Source organism: Pelobates fuscus, chromosome 5 (assembly GCF_036172605.1).
Source record: "Pelobates fuscus isolate aPelFus1 chromosome 5, aPelFus1.pri, whole genome shotgun sequence".
NCBI classification, from domain to species: Eukaryota; Metazoa; Chordata; class Amphibia; order Anura; family Pelobatidae; genus Pelobates; species Pelobates fuscus.
In genome coordinates this window covers 5758009-5779026 of record NC_086321.1, presented here as the reverse complement: position 1 = coordinate 5779026, position 21018 = coordinate 5758009, and the positions used below count along the sequence as shown (strand labels likewise).

Below are 21018 nucleotides of genomic sequence, written 5' to 3'. Positions count from 1 at the left end.
ACTGATGGTAATTAGCTGTGAGCATTTAATATAGAGCGCTGCGGATGATATCATACTGATGGTAATTAGCTCTGAGTATTTAATATAGAGCGCTGCGGATGGATATCTTACTGATGGTAATTAGCTCTGAGTATTTAATATAGTGCGATGCGGATGATATCATACTGATGGTACTTGGCTCTGAGTATTTAATATACCGTGCTGCGGATGGATATCTTACTGATGGTAATTAGCTCTGAGTATTTAATATAGAGCGCTGCGGATGGATATCTTACTGATGGTAATTAGCTCTGAGTATTTAATATAGAGCGCTGCGGATGGATATCTTACTGATGGTAATTAGCTCTGAGTATTTAATATAGAGCGCTGCGGATGGATATCTTACTGATGGTAATTAGCTCTGAGTATTTAATATAGTGCGATGCGGATGATATCATACTGATGGTACTTGGCTCTGAGTATTTAATATACCGTGCTGCGGATGGATGTCACTGATGGTAATTAGCTCTGAGTATTTAATATAGAGCGCTGCGTATGGATATCTTACTGATGGTAATTAGCTCTGAGTATTTAATATAGAGCGCTGCGTATGGATATCTTACTGATGGTAATTAGCTCTGAGTATTTAATATAGAGCGCTGCGGATGGATATCTTACTGATGGTAATTAGCTCTGAGTATTTAATATAGAGCGCTGCGGATGGATATCTTACTGATGGTAATTAGCTCTGAGTATTTAATATAGAGCGCTGCGGATGGATATCTTACTGATGGTAATTAGCTCTGAGTATTTAATATAGAGTGCTGCGGATGGATATCTTACTGATGGTAATTAGCTCTGAGTATTTAATATAGAGCGCTGCGGATGGATATCTTACTGATGGTAATTAGCTCTGAGTATTTAATATAAAGCGCTGCGGATGGATATCTTACTGATGGTAATTAGCTCTGAGTATTTCATATAGAGCGCTGCGGATGGATATCTTACCGATGGTAATTAGCTCTGAGTATTTAATATAGAACGCTGCGGATGGATGTCACTGATGGTAATTAGCTCTGAGTATTTAATATAGAGCGATGCGGATGGATATCTTACTGATGGTAATTAGCTCTGAGTATTTAATATAAAGCGCTGCGGGTGGATATCTTACCGATGGTAATTAGCTCTGAGTATTTAATATAGAGCGCTGCGTATGGATATCTTACTGATGGTAATTAGCTCTGAGTATTTAATATAGAGCGCTGCGGATGGATCTCTTACTGATGGTAATTAGCTCTGAGTATTTAATATAGAGCGCTGCGGATGGATATCTTACTGATGGTAATTAGCTCTGAGTATTTAATATAGAGCGCTGCGGATGGATATCTTACTGATGGTAATTAGCTCTGAGTATTTAATATAGAGCGCTGCGGATGATATCATACTGATGGTAATTAGCTGTGAGCATTTAATATAGAGCGCTGCGGATGATATCATACTGATGGTAATTAGCTCTGAGTATTTAATATAGAGCGCTGCGGATGGATATCTTACTGATGGTAATTAGCTCTGAGTATTTAATATAAAGCGCTGCGGATGGATATCTTACTGATGGTAATTAGCTCTGAGTATTTAATATAGCGCGCTGCGGATGGATATCTTACTGATGGTAATTAGCTCTGAGTATTTAATATAGAGCGCTGCGGATGGATATCTTACTGATGGTAATTAGCTCTGAGTATTTAATATAGAGCGCTGCGGATGGATATCTTACTGGTGGTAATTAGCTCTGAGTATTTAATATAGAGCGATGCAGATGGATATCTTACTGATGGTAATTAGCTCTGAGTATTTAATATAGAGCGCTGCGGATTGATATCTTACTGATGGTACTTGGCTCTGTTTATTTAATATAGAGCACTGTGGATGGATATCTTACTGATGGTAATTAGCTCTGAGTATTTAATATAGAGCGCTGCGGATGGATATCTTACTGATGGTACTTGGCTCTGTTTATTTAATATAGAGCACTGTGGATGGATATCTTACTGATGGTAATTAGCTCTGAGTATTTAATATAGAGCGCTGCGGATTGATATCTTACTGATGGTAATTAGCTCTGAGTATTTAATATAGAGCGCTGCGGATGGATGTCACTGATAGTAATTAGCTCTGAGTATTTAATATAGAGCGCTGCGGATGGATATCTTACTGATGGTAATTAGCTCTGAGTATTTAATATAGAGCGCTGCGGATGGATATCTTAATGATGGTAATTAGCTCTGAGTATTTAATATAGAGCGCTGCGGATTGATATGTTACTGATGGTAATTAGCTCTGAGTATTTAATATAGAGCGCTGCGGATGGATATCTTACTGGTGGTAATTAGCTCTGAGTATTTAATATAGAGCGCTGCGGATTGATATCTTACTGATGGTACTTGGCTCTGTTTATTTAATATAGAGCACTGCGGATGGATATTTTACTGATGGTAATTTGCTCTGAGTATTTAATATAGAGCGCTGCGGATTGATATCTTACTGATGGTACTTGGCTCTGTTTATTTAATATAGAGCACTGCGGATGGATATTTTACTGATGGTAATTTGCTCTGAGTATTTAATATAGAGCGCTGCGGATTGATATCTTACTGATGGTACTTGGCTCTGTTTATTTAATATAGAGCGCTGCGGATTGATATCTTACTGATGGTAATTAGCTCTGAGTATTTAATATAGAGCGCTGCGGATTGATATCTTACTGATGGTAATTAGCTCTGAGTATTTAATATAGAGCGCTGTGGATTGATATCTTACTGATGGTAATTAGCTCTGAGTATTTAATATAGAGCGATGCGGATGGATATCTTAATGATGGTAATTAGCTCTGAGTATTTAATATAGAGCGCTGCGGATGGATATCTTACTGATGGTAATTAGCTCTGAGTATTTAATATAGAGCGCTGTGGATTGATATCTTACTGATGGTAATTAGCTCTGAGTATTTAATATAGAGCGATGCGGATGGATATCTTAATGATGGTAATAAGCTCTGAGTATTTAATATAGAGCGCTGCGGATTGATATCTTACTGATGGTAATTAGCTCTGAGTATTTAATATAGAGCGCTGCGGATGGATATCTTACTGATGGTACTTGGCTCTGAGTATTGAATATAGCGTGCTGCGGATGGATATCTTACTGATGGTACTTGGCTCTGAGTATTGAATATAGCGTGCTGCGGATGGATATCTTACTGATGTTAATTAGCTCTGATTATTTAATATAGAGCACTGTGGATGGATATCTTACTGATGGTAATTAGCTCTGAGTATTTAATATAGAGCGCTGCGGATTGATATCTTACTGATGACAATTAGCTCTGAGTATTTAATATAGAGCGCTGCATATGATATCATACTGATGGTAATTAGCTCTGAGTATTTAATATAGAGCGCTGCGGATTGATATCTTACTGATGACAATTAGCTCTGAGTATTTAATATAGAGAGTTGCGGATGGATATCTTACTGATGGTAATTAGCTCTGAGTATTTAATATAGAGCGATGCAGATGGATATCTTACTGATGGTAATTAGCTCTGAGTATTTTATATAGAGTGCTGCGGATTGATATCTTACTGATGGTACTTGGCTCTGTTTATTTAATATAGAGCACTGTGGATGGATATCTTACTGATTGTAATTAGCTCTGAGTATTTAATATAGAGCGCTGCGGTTTGATATCTTACTGATGGTAATTAGCTCTGAGTATTTAATATAGAGCGCTGCGGATTGATATCTTACTGATGGTAATTAGCTCTGAGTATTTAATATAGAGCGCTGCGGATGGATATCTTACTGATGGTAATTAGCTCTGAGTATTTAATATAGAGCGCTGCGGATGGATATCTTACTGATGGTAATTAGCTCTGAGTATTTAATATAGAGCGCTGCGGATGGATATCTTACTGATGTTAATTAGCTATGATTATTTAATATAGAGAGCTGCGGATGGATATCTTACTGATGGTAATTAGCTCTGAGTATTTAATATAGAGCGCTGCGGATGGATATCTTACTGATGGTAATTAGCTCTGAGTATTTAATATAGAGAGCTGCGGATGGATATCTTACTGATGGTAATTAGCTCTGAGTATTTAATATAGAGCGCTGCGGATGGATATCTTACTGATGTTAATTAGCTATGATTATTTAATATAGAGCGCTGCGGATGGATATCTTACTGATGGTAATTAGCTCTGAGTATTTAATATAGAGCGCTGCGGATTGATATCTTACTGATGGTACTTGGCTCTGAGTATTTAATATAGCGTGCTGCGGTTGGATATCTTACTGATGTTAATTAGCTCTGATTATTTAATATAGAGCACTGTGGATGGATATCTTACTGATGGTAATTAGCTCTGAGTATTTAATATAGAGCGCTGCGGATTGATATCTTACTGATGGTAATTAGCTCTGAGTATTTAATATAGAGCGCTGCGGATTGATATCTTACTGATGGTAATTAGCTCTGAGTATTTAATATAGAGCGCTGCGGATTGATATCTTACTGATGGTAATTAGCTCTGAGTATTTAATATAGAGCGCTGCGGATTGATATCTTAATGATGGTAATTAGCTCTGAGTATTTAAAATAGAGCGCTGCGGATGGATATCTTACTGATGGTAATTAGCTCTGAGTATTTAATATAGAGCGCTGCGGATTGATATCTTACTGATGGTAATTAGCTCTGAGTATTTAATATAGAGCGCTGCGGATTGATATCTTAATGATGGTAATTAGCTCTGAGTATTTAATATAGAGCGCTGCGGATGGATATCTTACTGATGGTAATTAGCTCTGAGTATTTAATATAGAGCGCTGCGGATGGATATCTTACTGATGGTAATTAGCTCTGAGTATTTAATATAGAGCGCTGCGGATTGATATCTTAATGATGGTAATTAGCTCTGAGTATTTAATATAGAGCGCTGCGGATGGATATTTTACTGATGGTAATTAGCTCTGAGTATTTAATATAGAGCGCTGCGGATTGATATCTTAATGATGGTAATTAGCTCTGAGTATTTAATATAGAGCGCTGCGGATGGATATTTTACTGATGGTAATTAGCTCTGAGTATTTAATATAGTGCGATGCGGATGATATCATACTGATAGTAATTAGCTCTGAGTATTTAATATAGCGTGCTGCGGATGGATATCTTACTGATGTTAATTAGCTCTGAGTATTTAATATAGAGCGCTGCGGATGGATATCTTACTGATGGTAATTAGCTCTGAGTATTTAATATAGAGCGCTGCGGATGGATATCTTACTGATGGTAATTAGCTCTGAGTATTTAATATAGAGCGCTGCGGATTGATATCTTACTGATGGTAATTAGCTCTGAGTATTTAATATAGAGCGCTGCGGATGGATATCTTACTGATGGTAATTAGCTCTGAGTATTTAATATAGCGCGCTGCGGATTGATATCTTACTGATGGTAATTAGCTCTGAGTATTTAATATAGAGCGATGCGGATGGATATCTTACTGATGGTAATTAGCTCTGAGTATTTAATATAGAGCGATGCGGATGGATATCTTACTGGTGGTAATTAGCTCTGAGTATTTCATATAGAGCGCTGCGGATGGATATCTTACTGATGGTAATTAGCTCTGAGTATTTAATATAGAGCGCTGCGGATGGATATCTTACTGATGGTAATTAGCTCTGAGTATTTAATATAGAGCGATGCGGATGGATATCTTACTGGTGGTAATTAGCTCTGAGTATTTCATATAGAGCGCTGCGGATGGATATCTTACTGATGGTAATTAGCTGTGAGCATTTAATATAGAGCGCTGCGGTTGAATATCTTACTGATGGTAATTAGCTCTGAGTATTTAATATAGAGCGCTGCGGATGGATGTCACTGATGGAAATTAGCTCTGAGTATTTAATATAGAGCGATGCGGATGGATATCTTACTGATGGTAATTAGCTCTGAGTATTTAATATAGAGTGCTGCGGATGGATATCTTACTGATGGTAATTAGCTCTGAGTATTTAATATAGAGCGCTGCGGATGGATATCTTACTGATGGTAATTAGCTCTGAGTATTTAATATAGAGCGCTGCGGCTGGATGTCACTGATGGTAATTAGCTCTGAGTATTTAATATAGAGCGCTGCGGATGGATATCTTACTGATGGTAATTAGCTCTGAGTATTTAATATAGAGCGCTGCGGATGGATATCTTACTGATGGTAATTAGCTCTGAGTATTTAATATAAAGCGCTGCGGATGGATATCTTACTGATGGTAATTAGCTCTGAGTATTTAATATAGAGCGCTGTGGATGGATATCACTGATGGTAATTAGCTCTGAGTATTTAATATAGAGCGCTGCGGATGATATCATACTGATGGTAATTAGCTCTGAGTATTTAATATAGAGCGCTGCGGATGGATATCTTACTGATGGTACTTAGCTCTGAGTATTTAATATAGAGCGCTGCGGGTGGATATCTTACTGATGGTAATTAGCTCTGAGTATTTAATATAGAGCGCTGCGGATGGATGTCACTGATAGTAATTAGCTCTGAGTATTTAATATAGAGCGCTGCGGATGGATATCTTACTGATGGTAATTAGCTCTGAGTATTTAATATAGCGTGCTGCGGATGGATATCTTACTGATGGTAATTAGCTCTGAGTATTTAATATAGAGCGCTGTGGATGGATATCACTGATGGTAATTAGCTCTGAGTATTTAATATAGAGCGCTGCGGATGATATCATACTGATGGTAATTAGCTCTGAGTATTTAATATAGAGCGCTGCGGATGGATATCTTACTGATGGTACTTAGCTCTGAGTATTTAATATAGAGCGCTGCGGATGGATATCTTACTGATGGTAATTAGCTCTGAGTATTTAATATAGTGCGATGCGGATGGATATCTTACTGATGGTAATTAGCTCTGAGTATTTAATATAGAGCGCTGCGGATGGATATCTTACTGATGGTAATTAGCTCTGAGTATTTAATATAGAGCGATGCGGATGGATATCTTACTGATGGTAATTAGCTCTGAGTATTTAATATAGAGCGCTGCGTATGGATATCTTACTGATGGTAATTAGCTCTGAGTATTTAATATAGAGCGATGCGGATGGATATCTTACTGATGGTAATTAGCTCTGAGTATTTAATATAGAGCGCTGCGGATTGATATCTTACTGATGGTAATTAGCTCTGAGTATTTAATATAGAGCGCTGCGTATGGATATCTTACTGATGGTAATTAGCTCTGAGTATTTAATATAGAGCGCTGCGGATTGATATCTTACTGATGGTAATTAGCTCTGAGTATTTAATATAGAGCGATGCGGATGGATATCTTACTGATGGTAATTAGCTCTGAGTATTTAATATAGAGCGCTGCGTATGGATATCTTACTGATGGTAATTAGCTCTGAGTATTTAATATAGAGCGCTGCGGATTGATATCTTACTGATGGTAATTAGCTCTGAGTATTTAATATAGAGCGCTGCGGATGGATATCTTACTGATGGTAATTAGCTCTGAGTATTTAATATAGAGCGATGCGGATGGATATCTTACTGATGGTAATTAGCTCTGAGTATTTAATATAGAGCGCTGCGGATTGATATCTTACTGATGGTAATTAGCTCTGAGTATTTAATATAGTGCAATGCGGATGGATATCTTACTGATGGTAATTAGCTCTGAGTATTTAATATAGAGCGCTGCGGATGGATATCTTACTGATGGTAATTAGCTCTGAGTATTTAATATAGAGCGATGCGGATGGATATCTTACTGATGGTAATTAGCTCTGAGTATTTAATATAGAGCGCTGCGTATGGATATCTTACTGATGGTAATTAGCTCTGAGTATTTAATATAGAGCGATGCGGATGGATATCTTACTGATGGTACTTGGCTCTGAGTATTTAATATAGAGCGCTGCGGATGGATATCTTACTGATGGTAATTAGCTCTGAGTATTTAATATAGAGCGATGCGGATGGATATCTTACTGATGGTAATTAGCTCTGAGTATTTAATATAGAGCGCTGCGTATGGATATCTTACTGATGGTAATTAGCTCTGAGTATTTAATATAGAGCGATGCGGATGGATATCTTACTGATGGTAATTAGCTCTGAGTATTTAATATAGAGTGCTGCGGATTGATATCTTACTGATGGTAATTAGCTCTGAGTATTTAATATAGAGCGCTGCGTATGGATATCTTACTGATGGTAATTAGCTCTGAGTATTTAATATAGAGCGATGCGGATGGATATCTTACTGATGGTAATTAGATCTGAGTATTTAATATAGAGCGCTGCGGATGGATATCTTACTGGTGGTAATTAGCTCTGATTATTTAATATAAAGCGCTGCGGATGGATATCACTGATGGTAATTAGCTCTGAGTATTTAATATAGAGCAATGCGGATGGATATCTTACTGGTGGTAATTAGCTCTGAGTATTTAATATAGAGCGCTGCGGATGGATATCTTACTGGTGGTAATTAGCTCTGAGTATTTAATATAGAGCGCTGCGGATGGATATCATACTGATGGTAATTAGCTCTGAGTATTTAATATAGAGCGCTGCGGATGGATATCTTACTGATGGTAATTAGCTCTGAGTATTTAATATAGAGCGCTGCGGATGGATATCTTACTGGTGGTAATTAGCTCTGATTATTTAATATAAAGCGCTGCGGATGGATATCACTGATGGTAATTAGCTCTGAGTATTTAATATAGAGCAATGCGGATGGATATCTTACTGGTGGTAATTAGCTCTGAGTATTTAATATAGAGCGCTGCGTATGGATATCTTACTGATGGTAATTAGCTCTGAGTATTTAATATAGAGCGCTGCGGATGGATATCTTACTGATGGTAATTAGCTCTGAGTATTTAATATAGAGCGCTGCGGATGGATATCTTACTGATGGTAATTAGCTCTGAGTATTTAATATAGAGCGCTGCGGATGGATATCACTGATGGTAATTAGCTCTGATTATTTAATATAAAGCGCTGCGGATGGATATCACTGATGGTAATTAGCTCTGAGTATTTAATATAGAGCAATGCGGATGGATATCTTACTGGTGGTAATTAGCTCTGAGTATTTAATATAGAGCGCTGCGGATGGATATCTTACTGGTGGTAATTAGCTCTGAGTATTTCATATAGAGCGCTGCGGATGGATATCTTACTGATGGTAATTAGCTCTGAGTATTTAATATAGAGCGCTGCGGATGGATATCTTACTGATGGTAATTAGCTCTGAGTATTTAATATAGAGCGATGCGGATGGATATCTTACTGGTGGTAATTAGCTCTGAGTATTTCATATAGAGCGCTGCGGATGGATATCTTACTGATGGTAATTAGCTGTGAGCATTTAATATAGAGCGCTGCGGTTGAATATCTTACTGATGGTAATTAGCTCTGAGTATTTAATATAGAGCGCTGCGGATGGATGTCACTGATGGAAATTAGCTCTGAGTATTTAATATAGAGCGATGCGGATGGATATCTTACTGATGGTAATTAGCTCTGAGTATTTAATATAGAGTGCTGCGGATGGATATCTTACTGATGGTAATTAGCTCTGAGTATTTAATATAGAGCGCTGCGGATGGATATCTTACTGATGGTAATTAGCTCTGAGTATTTAATATAGAGCGCTGCGGCTGGATGTCACTGATGGTAATTAGCTCTGAGTATTTAATATAGAGCGCTGCGGATGGATATCTTACTGATGGTAATTAGCTCTGAGTATTTAATATAGAGCGCTGCGGATGGATATCTTACTGATGGTAATTAGCTCTGAGTATTTAATATAAAGCGCTGCGGATGGATATCTTACTGATGGTAATTAGCTCTGAGTATTTAATATAGAGCGCTGTGGATGGATATCACTGATGGTAATTAGCTCTGAGTATTTAATATAGAGCGCTGCGGATGATATCATACTGATGGTAATTAGCTCTGAGTATTTAATATAGAGCGCTGCGGATGGATATCTTACTGATGGTACTTAGCTCTGAGTATTTAATATAGAGCGCTGCGGGTGGATATCTTACTGATGGTAATTAGCTCTGAGTATTTAATATAGAGCGCTGCGGATGGATGTCACTGATAGTAATTAGCTCTGAGTATTTAATATAGAGCGCTGCGGATGGATATCTTACTGATGGTAATTAGCTCTGAGTATTTAATATAGCGTGCTGCGGATGGATATCTTACTGATGGTAATTAGCTCTGAGTATTTAATATAGAGCGCTGTGGATGGATATCACTGATGGTAATTAGCTCTGAGTATTTAATATAGAGCGCTGCGGATGATATCATACTGATGGTAATTAGCTCTGAGTATTTAATATAGAGCGCTGCGGATGGATATCTTACTGATGGTACTTAGCTCTGAGTATTTAATATAGAGCGCTGCGGATGGATATCTTACTGATGGTAATTAGCTCTGAGTATTTAATATAGTGCGATGCGGATGGATATCTTACTGATGGTAATTAGCTCTGAGTATTTAATATAGAGCGCTGCGGATGGATATCTTACTGATGGTAATTAGCTCTGAGTATTTAATATAGAGCGATGCGGATGGATATCTTACTGATGGTAATTAGCTCTGAGTATTTAATATAGAGCGCTGCGTATGGATATCTTACTGATGGTAATTAGCTCTGAGTATTTAATATAGAGCGATGCGGATGGATATCTTACTGATGGTAATTAGCTCTGAGTATTTAATATAGAGCGATGCGGATGGATATCTTACTGATGGTAATTAGCTCTGAGTATTTAATATAGAGCGCTGCGTATGGATATCTTACTGATGGTAATTAGCTCTGAGTATTTAATATAGAGCGCTGCGGATTGATATCTTACTGATGGTAATTAGCTCTGAGTATTTAATATAGAGCGCTGCGGATGGATATCTTACTGATGGTAATTAGCTCTGAGTATTTAATATAGAGCGATGCGGATGGATATCTTACTGATGGTAATTAGCTCTGAGTATTTAATATAGAGCGCTGCGGATTGATATCTTACTGATGGTAATTAGCTCTGAGTATTTAATATAGTGCGATGCGGATGGATATCTTACTGATGGTAATTAGCTCTGAGTATTTAATATAGAGCGCTGCGGATGGATATCTTACTGGTGGTAATTAGCTCTGAGTATTTAATATAGAGTGCTGCGGATGGATATCTTACTGATGGTAATTAGCTCTGAGTATTTAATATAGAGCGCTGCGGATGGATATCACTGATGGTAATTAGCTCTGAGTATTTAATATAGAGCGCTGCGGGTGGATATCTTACTGATGGTAATTAGCTCTGAGTATTTAATATAGAGCGCTGCGGTTGGATATCATACTGATGGTAATTAGCTCTGAGTATTTAATATAGAGCGCTGCGGATGGATATCTTACTGATGTTAATTAGCTCTGAGTATTTAATATAGAGCGCTGCGGTTGGATATCATACTGATGGTAATTAGCTCTGAGTATTTAATATAGAGCGCTGCGGATGGATATCTTACTGATGGTAATTAGCTCTGAGTATTTAATATAGAGCGCTGCGGATGGATATCTTACTGATGGTAATTAGCTCTGAGTATTTAATATAGAGCGCTGCGGATGATATCATACTGATGGTAATTAGCTCTGAGTATTTAATATAGAGCGCTGCGGATGGATATCTTACTGATGGTAATTAGCTCTGAGTATTTAATATAGAGCGCTGCGGATGGATATCACTGATGGTAATTAGCTCTGAGTATTTAATATAAAGCGCTGCGGATGGATATCATACTGATGGTAATTAGCTCTGAGTATTTAATATAAAGCGCTGCGGATGGATATCTTACTGATGGTAATTAGCTGTGAGTATTTAATATAGAGCGCTGCGGATGGATATCTTACTGATGGTAATTAGCTCTGAGTATTTAATATAGAGCGCTGCGGATGGATATCTTACTGATGGTACTTGGCTCTGAGTATTTAATATAGCGCGCTGCGGATGGATATCTTACTGATGGTAATTAGCTCTGAGTATTTAATATAGCGCGATGCGGATGGATATCTTACTGATGGTACTTGGCTCTGAGTATTTAATATAGAGCGCTGCGGATGATATCATACTGATGGTAATTAGCTCTGAGTATTTAATATAGCGCGCTGCGGATGGATATCTTACTGATGGTAATTAGCTCTGAGTATTTAATATAGAGCGCTGCGGATGATATCATACTGATGGTAATTAGCTCTGAGTATTTAATATAGAGCGCTGCGGATGGATATCTTACTGATGGTAATTAGCTCTGAGTATTTAATATAGCGCGCTGCGGATGGATATCTTACTGATGGTAATTAGCTCTGAGTATTTAATATAGCGCGCTGCGGATGGATATCTTACTGATGGTAATTAGCTCTGAGTATTTAATATAGCGCGATGCGGATGGATATCTTACTGATGGTACTTGGCTCTGAGTATTTAATATAGAGCGCTGCGGATGGATATCTTACTGATGGTACTTGGCTCTGAGTATTTAATATAGAGCGCTGCGGATGGATATCTTACTGATGGTAATTAGCTCTGAGTATTTAATATAGAGCGCTGCGGATGATATCATACTGATGGTAATTAGCTCTGAGTATTTAATATAGCGCGCTGCGGATGGATATCTTACTGATGGTAATTAGCTCTGAGTATTTAATATAGAGCGCTGCGGATGATATCATACTGATGGTAATTAGCTCTGAGTATTTAATATAGCGCGCTGCGGATGGATATCTTACTGATGGTAATTAGCTCTGAGTATTTAATATAGAGCGCTGCGGATGGATATCTTACTGATGGTAATTAGCTCTGAGTATTTAATATAGAGCGCTGTGGATGGATATCTTACTGATGGTAATTAGCTCTGAGTATTTAATATAGAGCGCTGTGGATGGATATCTTACTGATGGTAATTAGCTCTGAGTATTTAATATAGAGCGCTGCGTATGGATATCTTACTGATGGTAATTAGCTCTGAGTATTTAATATAGAGCGCTGCGGATGGATATCTTACTGATGGTAATTAGCTCTGAGTATTTAATATAGCGCGCTGCGGATGGATATCTTACTGATGGTAATTAGCTCTGAGTATTTAATATAGCGCGCTGCGGATGGATATCTTACTGATGGTACTTGGCTCTGAGTATTTAATATAGCGCGCTGCGGATGGATATCTTACTGATGGTAATTAGCTCTGAGTATTTAATATAGCGCGCTGCGGATGGATATCTTACTGATGGTAATTAGCTCTGAGTATTTAATATAGAGCGCTGCGGATGGATATCTTACTGATGGTAATTAGCTCTGAGTATTTAATATAGCGCGCTGCGGATGGATATCTTACTGATGGTAATTAGCTCTGAGTATTTAATATAGAGCGCTGCGGATGGATATCTTACTGATGGTAATTAGCTCTGAGTATTTAATATAGCGCGCTGCGGATGGATATCTTACTGATGGTAATTAGCTCTGAGTATTTAATATAGAGCGCTGCGGATGGATATCATACTGATGGTAATTAGCTCTGAGTATTTAATATAGAGAGTTGCGGATGGATATCTTACTGATGGTACTTGGCTCTGAGTATTTAATATAGAGCGCTGCGGATGGATATCACTGATGGTAATTAGCTCTGAGTATTTAATATAGAGCGCTGCGGATGGATATCTTACTGATGGTAATTAGCTCTGAGTATTTAATATAGAGCGATGCGGATGGATATCTTACTGATGGTAATTAGCTCTGAGTATTTAATATAGAGCGCTGCGGATGGATATCTTACTGATGGTAATTAGCTCTGAGTATTTAATATAGAGCGCTGCGGATGGATATCTTACTGATGGTAATTAGCTCTGAGTATTTAATATAGAGCGATGCGGATGGATATCTTACTGATGGTAATTAGCTCTGAGTATTTAATATAGAGCGCTGCGGATGGATATCTTACTGATGGTAATTAGCTCTGAGTATTTAATATAGCGCGCTGCGGATGGATATCTTACTGATGGTAATTAGCTCTGAGTATTTAATATAGAGCGCTGCGGATGGATATCTTACTGATGGTAATTAGCTCTGAGTATTTAATATAGCGCGCTGCGGATGGATATCTTACTGATGGTAATTAGCTCTGAGTATTTAATATAGAGCGCTGCGGATGGATATCATACTGATGGTAATTAGCTCTGAGTATTTAATATAGAGAGTTGCGGATGGATATCTTACTGATGGTACTTGGCTCTGAGTATTTAATATAGAGCGCTGCGGATGGATATCACTGATGGTAATTAGCTCTGAGTATTTAATATAGAGCGCTGCGGATGGATATCTTACTGATGGTAATTAGCTCTGAGTATTTAATATAGAGCGATGCGGATGGATATCTTACTGATGGTAATTAGCTCTGAGTATTTAATATAGAGCGCTGCGGATGGATATCTTACTGATGGTAATTAGCTCTGAGTATTTAATATAGAGCGCTGCGGATGGATATCATACTGATGGTAATTAGCTCTGAGTATTTAATATAGAGAGTTGCGGATGGATATCTTACTGATGGTAATTAGCTCTGAGTATTTAATATAGAGCGCTGCGGATGGATATCATACTGATGGTAATTAGCTCTGAGTATTTAATATAGAGCGCTGCGGATGGATATCTTACTGATGGTAATTAGCTCTGAGTATTTAATATAGAGCGCTGCGGATGATATCTTACTGATGGTAATTAGCTCTGAGTATTTAATATAGAGCGCTGCGGATGGATATCTTACTGATGGTAATTAGATCTGAGTATTTAATATAGCGCGCTGCGGATGGATGTCACTGATGGTAATTAGCTCTGAGTATTTAATATAGAGCGCTGCGGATGGATATCTTACTGATGGTAATTAGATCTGAGTATTTAATATAGAGCGCTGCGGATGGATGTCACTGATGGTAATTAGCTCTGAGTATTTAATATAGAGCGCTGCGGATGGATATCTTACTGATAGTAATTAGCTCTGAGTATTTAATATAGAGCGCTGCGGATGGATATCTTACTGATGGTACTTAGCTCTGAGTATTTAATATAGAGCGCTGCGGATGGATATCTTACTGATGGTAATTAGCTCTGAGTATTTAATATAGTGCGATGCGGATGGATATCTTACTGATGGTAATTAGCTCTGAGTATTTAATATAGAGCGCTGCGGATGGATATCTTACTGATGGTAATTAGCTCTGAGTATTTAATATAGAGCGATGCGGATGGATATCTTACTGATGGTAATTAGCTCTGAGTATTTAATATAGAGCGCTGCGTATGGATATCTTACTGATGGTAATTAGCTCTGAGTATTTAATATAGAGCGATGCGGATGGATATCTTACTGATGGTAATTAGCTCTGAGTATTTAATATAGAGCGCTGCGGATTGATATCTTACTGATGGTAATTAGCTCTGAGTATTTAATATAGAGCGCTGCGTATGGATATCTTACTGATGGTAATTAGCTCTGAGTATTTAATATAGAGCGCTGCGGATTGATATCTTACTGATGGTAATTAGCTCTGAGTATTTAATATAGAGCGATGCGGATGGATATCTTACTGATGGTAATTAGCTCTGAGTATTTAATATAGAGCGCTGCGTATGGATATCTTACTGATGGTAATTAGCTCTGAGTATTTAATATAGAGCGCTGCGGATTGATATCTTACTGATGGTAATTAGCTCTGAGTATTTAATATAGAGCGCTGCGGATGGATATCTTACTGATGGTAATTAGCTCTGAGTATTTAATATAGAGCGATGCGGATGGATATCTTACTGATGGTAATTAGCTCTGAGTATTTAATATAGAGCGCTGCGGATTGATATCTTACTGATGGTAATTAGCTCTGAGTATTTAATATAGTGCGATGCGGATGGATATCTTACTGATGGTAATTAGCTCTGAGTATTTAATATAGAGCGCTGCGGATGGATATCTTACTGGTGGTAATTAGCTCTGAGTATTTAATATAGAGTGCTGCGGATGGATATCTTACTGATGGTAATTAGCTCTGAGTATTTAATATAGAGCGCTGCGGATGGATATCACTGATGGTAATTAGCTCTGAGTATTTAATATAGAGCGCTGCGGGTGGATATCTTACTGATGGTAATTAGCTCTGAGTATTTAATATAGAGCGCTGCGGTTGGATATCATACTGATGGTAATTAGCTCTGAGTATTTAATATAGAGCGCTGCGGATGGATATCTTACTGATGTTAATTAGCTCTGAGTATTTAATATAGAGCGCTGCGGTTGGATATCATACTGATGGTAATTAGCTCTGAGTATTTAATATAGAGCGCTGCGGATGGATATCTTACTGATGGTAATTAGCTCTGAGTATTTAATATAGAGCGCTGCGGATGGATATCTTACTGATGGTAATTAGCTCTGAGTATTTAATATAGAGCGCTGCGGATGATATCATACTGATGGTAATTAGCTCTGAGTATTTAATATAGAGCGCTGCGGATGGATATCTTACTGATGGTAATTAGCTCTGAGTATTTAATATAGAGCGCTGCGGATGGATATCACTGATGGTAATTAGCTCTGAGTATTTAATATAAAGCGCTGCGGATGGATATCATACTGATGGTAATTAGCTCTGAGTATTTAATATAAAGCGCTGCGGATGGATATCTTACTGATGGTAATTAGCTGTGAGTATTTAATATAGAGCGCTGCGGATGGATATCTTACTGATGGTAATTAGCTCTGAGTATTTAATATAGAGCGCTGCGGATGGATATCTTACTGATGGTACTTGGCTCTGAGTATTTAATATAGCGCGCTGCGGATGGATATCTTACTGATGGTAATTAGCTCTGAGTATTTAATATAGCGCGATGCGGATGGATATCTTACTGATGGTACTTGGCTCTGAGTATTTAATATAGAGCGCTGCGGATGATATCATACTGATGGTAATTAGCTCTGAGTATTTAATATAGCGCGCTGCGGATGGATATCTTACTGATGGTAATTAGCTCTGAGTATTTAATATAGAGCGCTGCGGATGATATCATACTGATGGTAATTAGCTCTGAGTATTTAATATAGAGCGCTGCGGATGGATATCTTACTGATGGTAATTAGCTCTGAGTATTTAATATAGCGCGCTGCGGATGGATATCTTACTGATGGTAATTAGCTCTGAGTATTTAATATAGCGCGCTGCGGATGGATATCTTACTGATGGTAATTAGCTCTGAGTATTTAATATAGCGCGATGCGGATGGATATCTTACTGATGGTACTTGGCTCTGAGTATTTAATATAGAGCGCTGCGGATGGATATCTTACTGATGGTACTTGGCTCTGAGTATTTAATATAGAGCGCTGCGGATGGATATCTTACTGATGGTAATTAGCTCTGAGTATTTAATATAGAGCGCTGCGGATGATATCATACTGATGGTAATTAGCTCTGAGTATTTAATATAGCGCGCTGCGGATGGATATCTTACTGATGGTAATTAGCTCTGAGTATTTAATATAGAGCGCTGCGGATGATATCATACTGATGGTAATTAGCTCTGAGTATTTAATATAGCGCGCTGCGGATGGATATCTTACTGATGGTAATTAGCTCTGAGTATTTAATATAGAGCGCTGCGGATGGATATCTTACTGATGGTAATTAGCTCTGAGTATTTAATATAGAGCGCTGTGGATGGATATCTTACTGATGGTAATTAGCTCTGAGTATTTAATATAGAGCGCTGTGGATGGATATCTTACTGATGGTAATTAGCTCTGAGTATTTAATATAGAGCGCTGCGTATGGATATCTTACTGATGGTAATTAGCTCTGAGTATTTAATATAGAGCGCTGCGGATGGATATCTTACTGATGGTAATTAGCTCTGAGTATTTAATATAGCGCGCTGCGGATGGATATCTTACTGATGGTAATTAGCTCTGAGTATTTAATATAGCGCGCTGCGGATGGATATCTTACTGATGGTACTTGGCTCTGAGTATTTAATATAGCGCGCTGCGGATGGATATCTTACTGATGGTAATTAGCTCTGAGTATTTAATATAGCGCGCTGCGGATGGATATCTTACTGATGGTAATTAGCTCTGAGTATTTAATATAGAGCGCTGCGGATGGATATCTTACTGATGGTAATTAGCTCTGAGTATTTAATATAGCGCGCTGCGGATGGATATCTTACTGATGGTAATTAGCTCTGAGTATTTAATATAGAGCGCTGCGGATGGATATCTTACTGATGGTAATTAGCTCTGAGTATTTAATATAGCGCGCTGCGGATGGATATCTTACTGATGGTAATTAGCTCTGAGTATTTAATATAGAGCGCTGCGGATGGATATCATACTGATGGTAATTAGCTCTGAGTATTTAATATAGAGAGTTGCGGATGGATATCTTACTGATGGTACTTGGCTCTGAGTATTTAATATAGAGCGCTGCGGATGGATATCACTGATGGTAATTAGCTCTGAGTATTTAATATAGAGCGCTGCGGATGGATATCTTACTGATGGTAATTAGCTCTGAGTATTTAATATAGAGCGATGCGGATGGATATCTTACTGATGGTAATTAGCTCTGAGTATTTAATATAGAGCGCTGCGGATGGATATCTTACTGATGGTAATTAGCTCTGAGTATTTAATATAGAGCGCTGCGGATGGATATCTTACTGATGGTAATTAGCTCTGAGTATTTAATATAGAGCGATGCGGATGGATATCTTACTGATGGTAATTAGCTCTGAGTATTTAATATAGAGCGCTGCGGATGGATATCTTACTGATGGTAATTAGCTCTGAGTATTTAATATAGCGCGCTGCGGATGGATATCTTACTGATGGTAATTAGCTCTGAGTATTTAATATAGAGCGCTGCGGATGGATATCTTACTGATGGTAATTAGCTCTGAGTATTTAATATAGCGCGCTGCGGATGGATATCTTACTGATGGTAATTAGCTCTGAGTATTTAATATAGAGCGCTGCGGATGGATATCATACTGATGGTAATTAGCTCTGAGTATTTAATATAGAGAGTTGCGGATGGATATCTTACTGATGGTACTTGGCTCTGAGTATTTAATATAGAGCGCTGCGGATGGATATCACTGATGGTAATTAGCTCTGAGTATTTAATATAGAGCGCTGCGGATGGATATCTTACTGATGGTAATTAGCTCTGAGTATTTAATATAGAGCGATGCGGATGGATATCTTACTGATGGTAATTAGCTCTGAGTATTTAATATAGAGCGCTGCGGATGGATATCTTACTGATGGTAATTAGCTCTGAGTATTTAATATAGAGCGCTGCGGATGGATATCATACTGATGGTAATTAGCTCTGAGTATTTAATATAGAGCGCTGCGGATGGATATCTTACTGATGGTAATTAGCTCTGAGTATTTAATATAGAGCGCTGCGGATGATATCTTACTGATGGTAATTAGCTCTGAGTATTTAATATAGAGCGCTGCGGATGGATATCTTACTGATGGTAATTAGATCTGAGTATTTAATATAGCGCGCTGCGGATGGATGTCACTGATGGTAATTAGCTCTGAGTATTTAATATAGAGCGCTGCGGATGGATATCTTACTGATGGTAATTAGATCTGAGTATTTAATATAGAGCGCTGCGGATGGATGTCACTGATGGTAATTAGCTCTGAGTATTTAATATAGTGCGATGCGGATGGATATCACACTGATGGTAATTAGCTCTGAGTATTTAATATAGAGCGCTGCGGATGGATATCATACTGATGGTAATTAGCTCTGAGTATTTAATATAGAGCGCTGCGGATGGATATCTTACTGATGGTAATTAGCTCTGAGTATTTAATATAGAGCGCTGCGGATGGATATCTTACTGATGGTAATTAGCTCTGAGTATTTAATATAGAGCGCTGCGGATGGATATCTTACTGATGGTAATTAGCTCTGAGTATTTAATATAGAGCGCTGCGGATGGATATCTTACTGATGGTAATTAGCTCTGAGTATTTAATATAGAGCGCTGTGGATGGATATCTTACTGATAGTAATTAGCTCTGAGTATTTAATATAGAGCGCTGCGTCTGGATGTCAGTGATGTTAATTAGCTCTGAGTATTTAATATAGAGCGCTGCGGATGGATATCTTACCGATGGTAATTAGCTCTGAGTATTTAATATAGAGCGCTGCGGATGGATATCTTACTGATGGTAATTAGATCTGAGTATTTAATATAGAGCGCTGCGGATGGATATCTTACTGATGGTAATTAGCTCTGAGTATTTAATATAGTGCGATGCGGATGGATATGTTCTGTAATGAGCATGATTTTCAGCATTGACTCTTTATGGACTGTAGACACACACATATCCTTATCTTCTATCAAATAGCAATGACACTCACGCTTCAAGTCAGACTCACAAAGCAGGAACAAGGTAAAATTCATCCACAATCTGAAGGATTTATAGCGGCTTCTAACAGTAATGAAGGGCGTTTTCAATTATGAATAATGTTAAAATTTCCCTTTTGGTTCAGCATTGTTAAATGGATGTCATGTACTGAACCCCACTCCCAACGTACCCTGCAACAGTGAAATGCCATCTGCAGAAAGGACGGGGGGCAATTAGCCTGCACCATATCACGAAACGCTTTGATATCCAGCCCAAAATCCTGCAGGACAGAAAGGAGAGAATGTAAGAACTACAAAATATTTAATAAAAAATAGCATCAGCATCATTAATTCCAAATCAAATACATGGCAATGGGCCAGTGAAGCAGACACTTATCTGGAGAACATGGACCTACTGTAATGTATTTAAGCTGTTGGAGGACATTGTGAAGCAA

At 37.9% G+C, this 21018-nt stretch overlaps 1 protein-coding gene across 2 annotated transcripts in view; it reads right to left on the bottom strand.

Moving 5' to 3' along the window:
- The window catches only part of TESK1 (testis associated actin remodelling kinase 1), a 119388-nt gene that overhangs the window by 32787 nt on the left and 65583 nt on the right, over positions 1 to 21018 (bottom strand). For both annotated transcript variants that reach the window (XM_063453538.1, XM_063453539.1), the window contains one exon: positions 20755 to 20844. In XM_063453538.1, coding sequence (XP_063309608.1) covers positions 20755 to 20844 — 90 coding nt within the window. The remainder of the gene's footprint in view (positions 1 to 20754; positions 20845 to 21018) is intronic.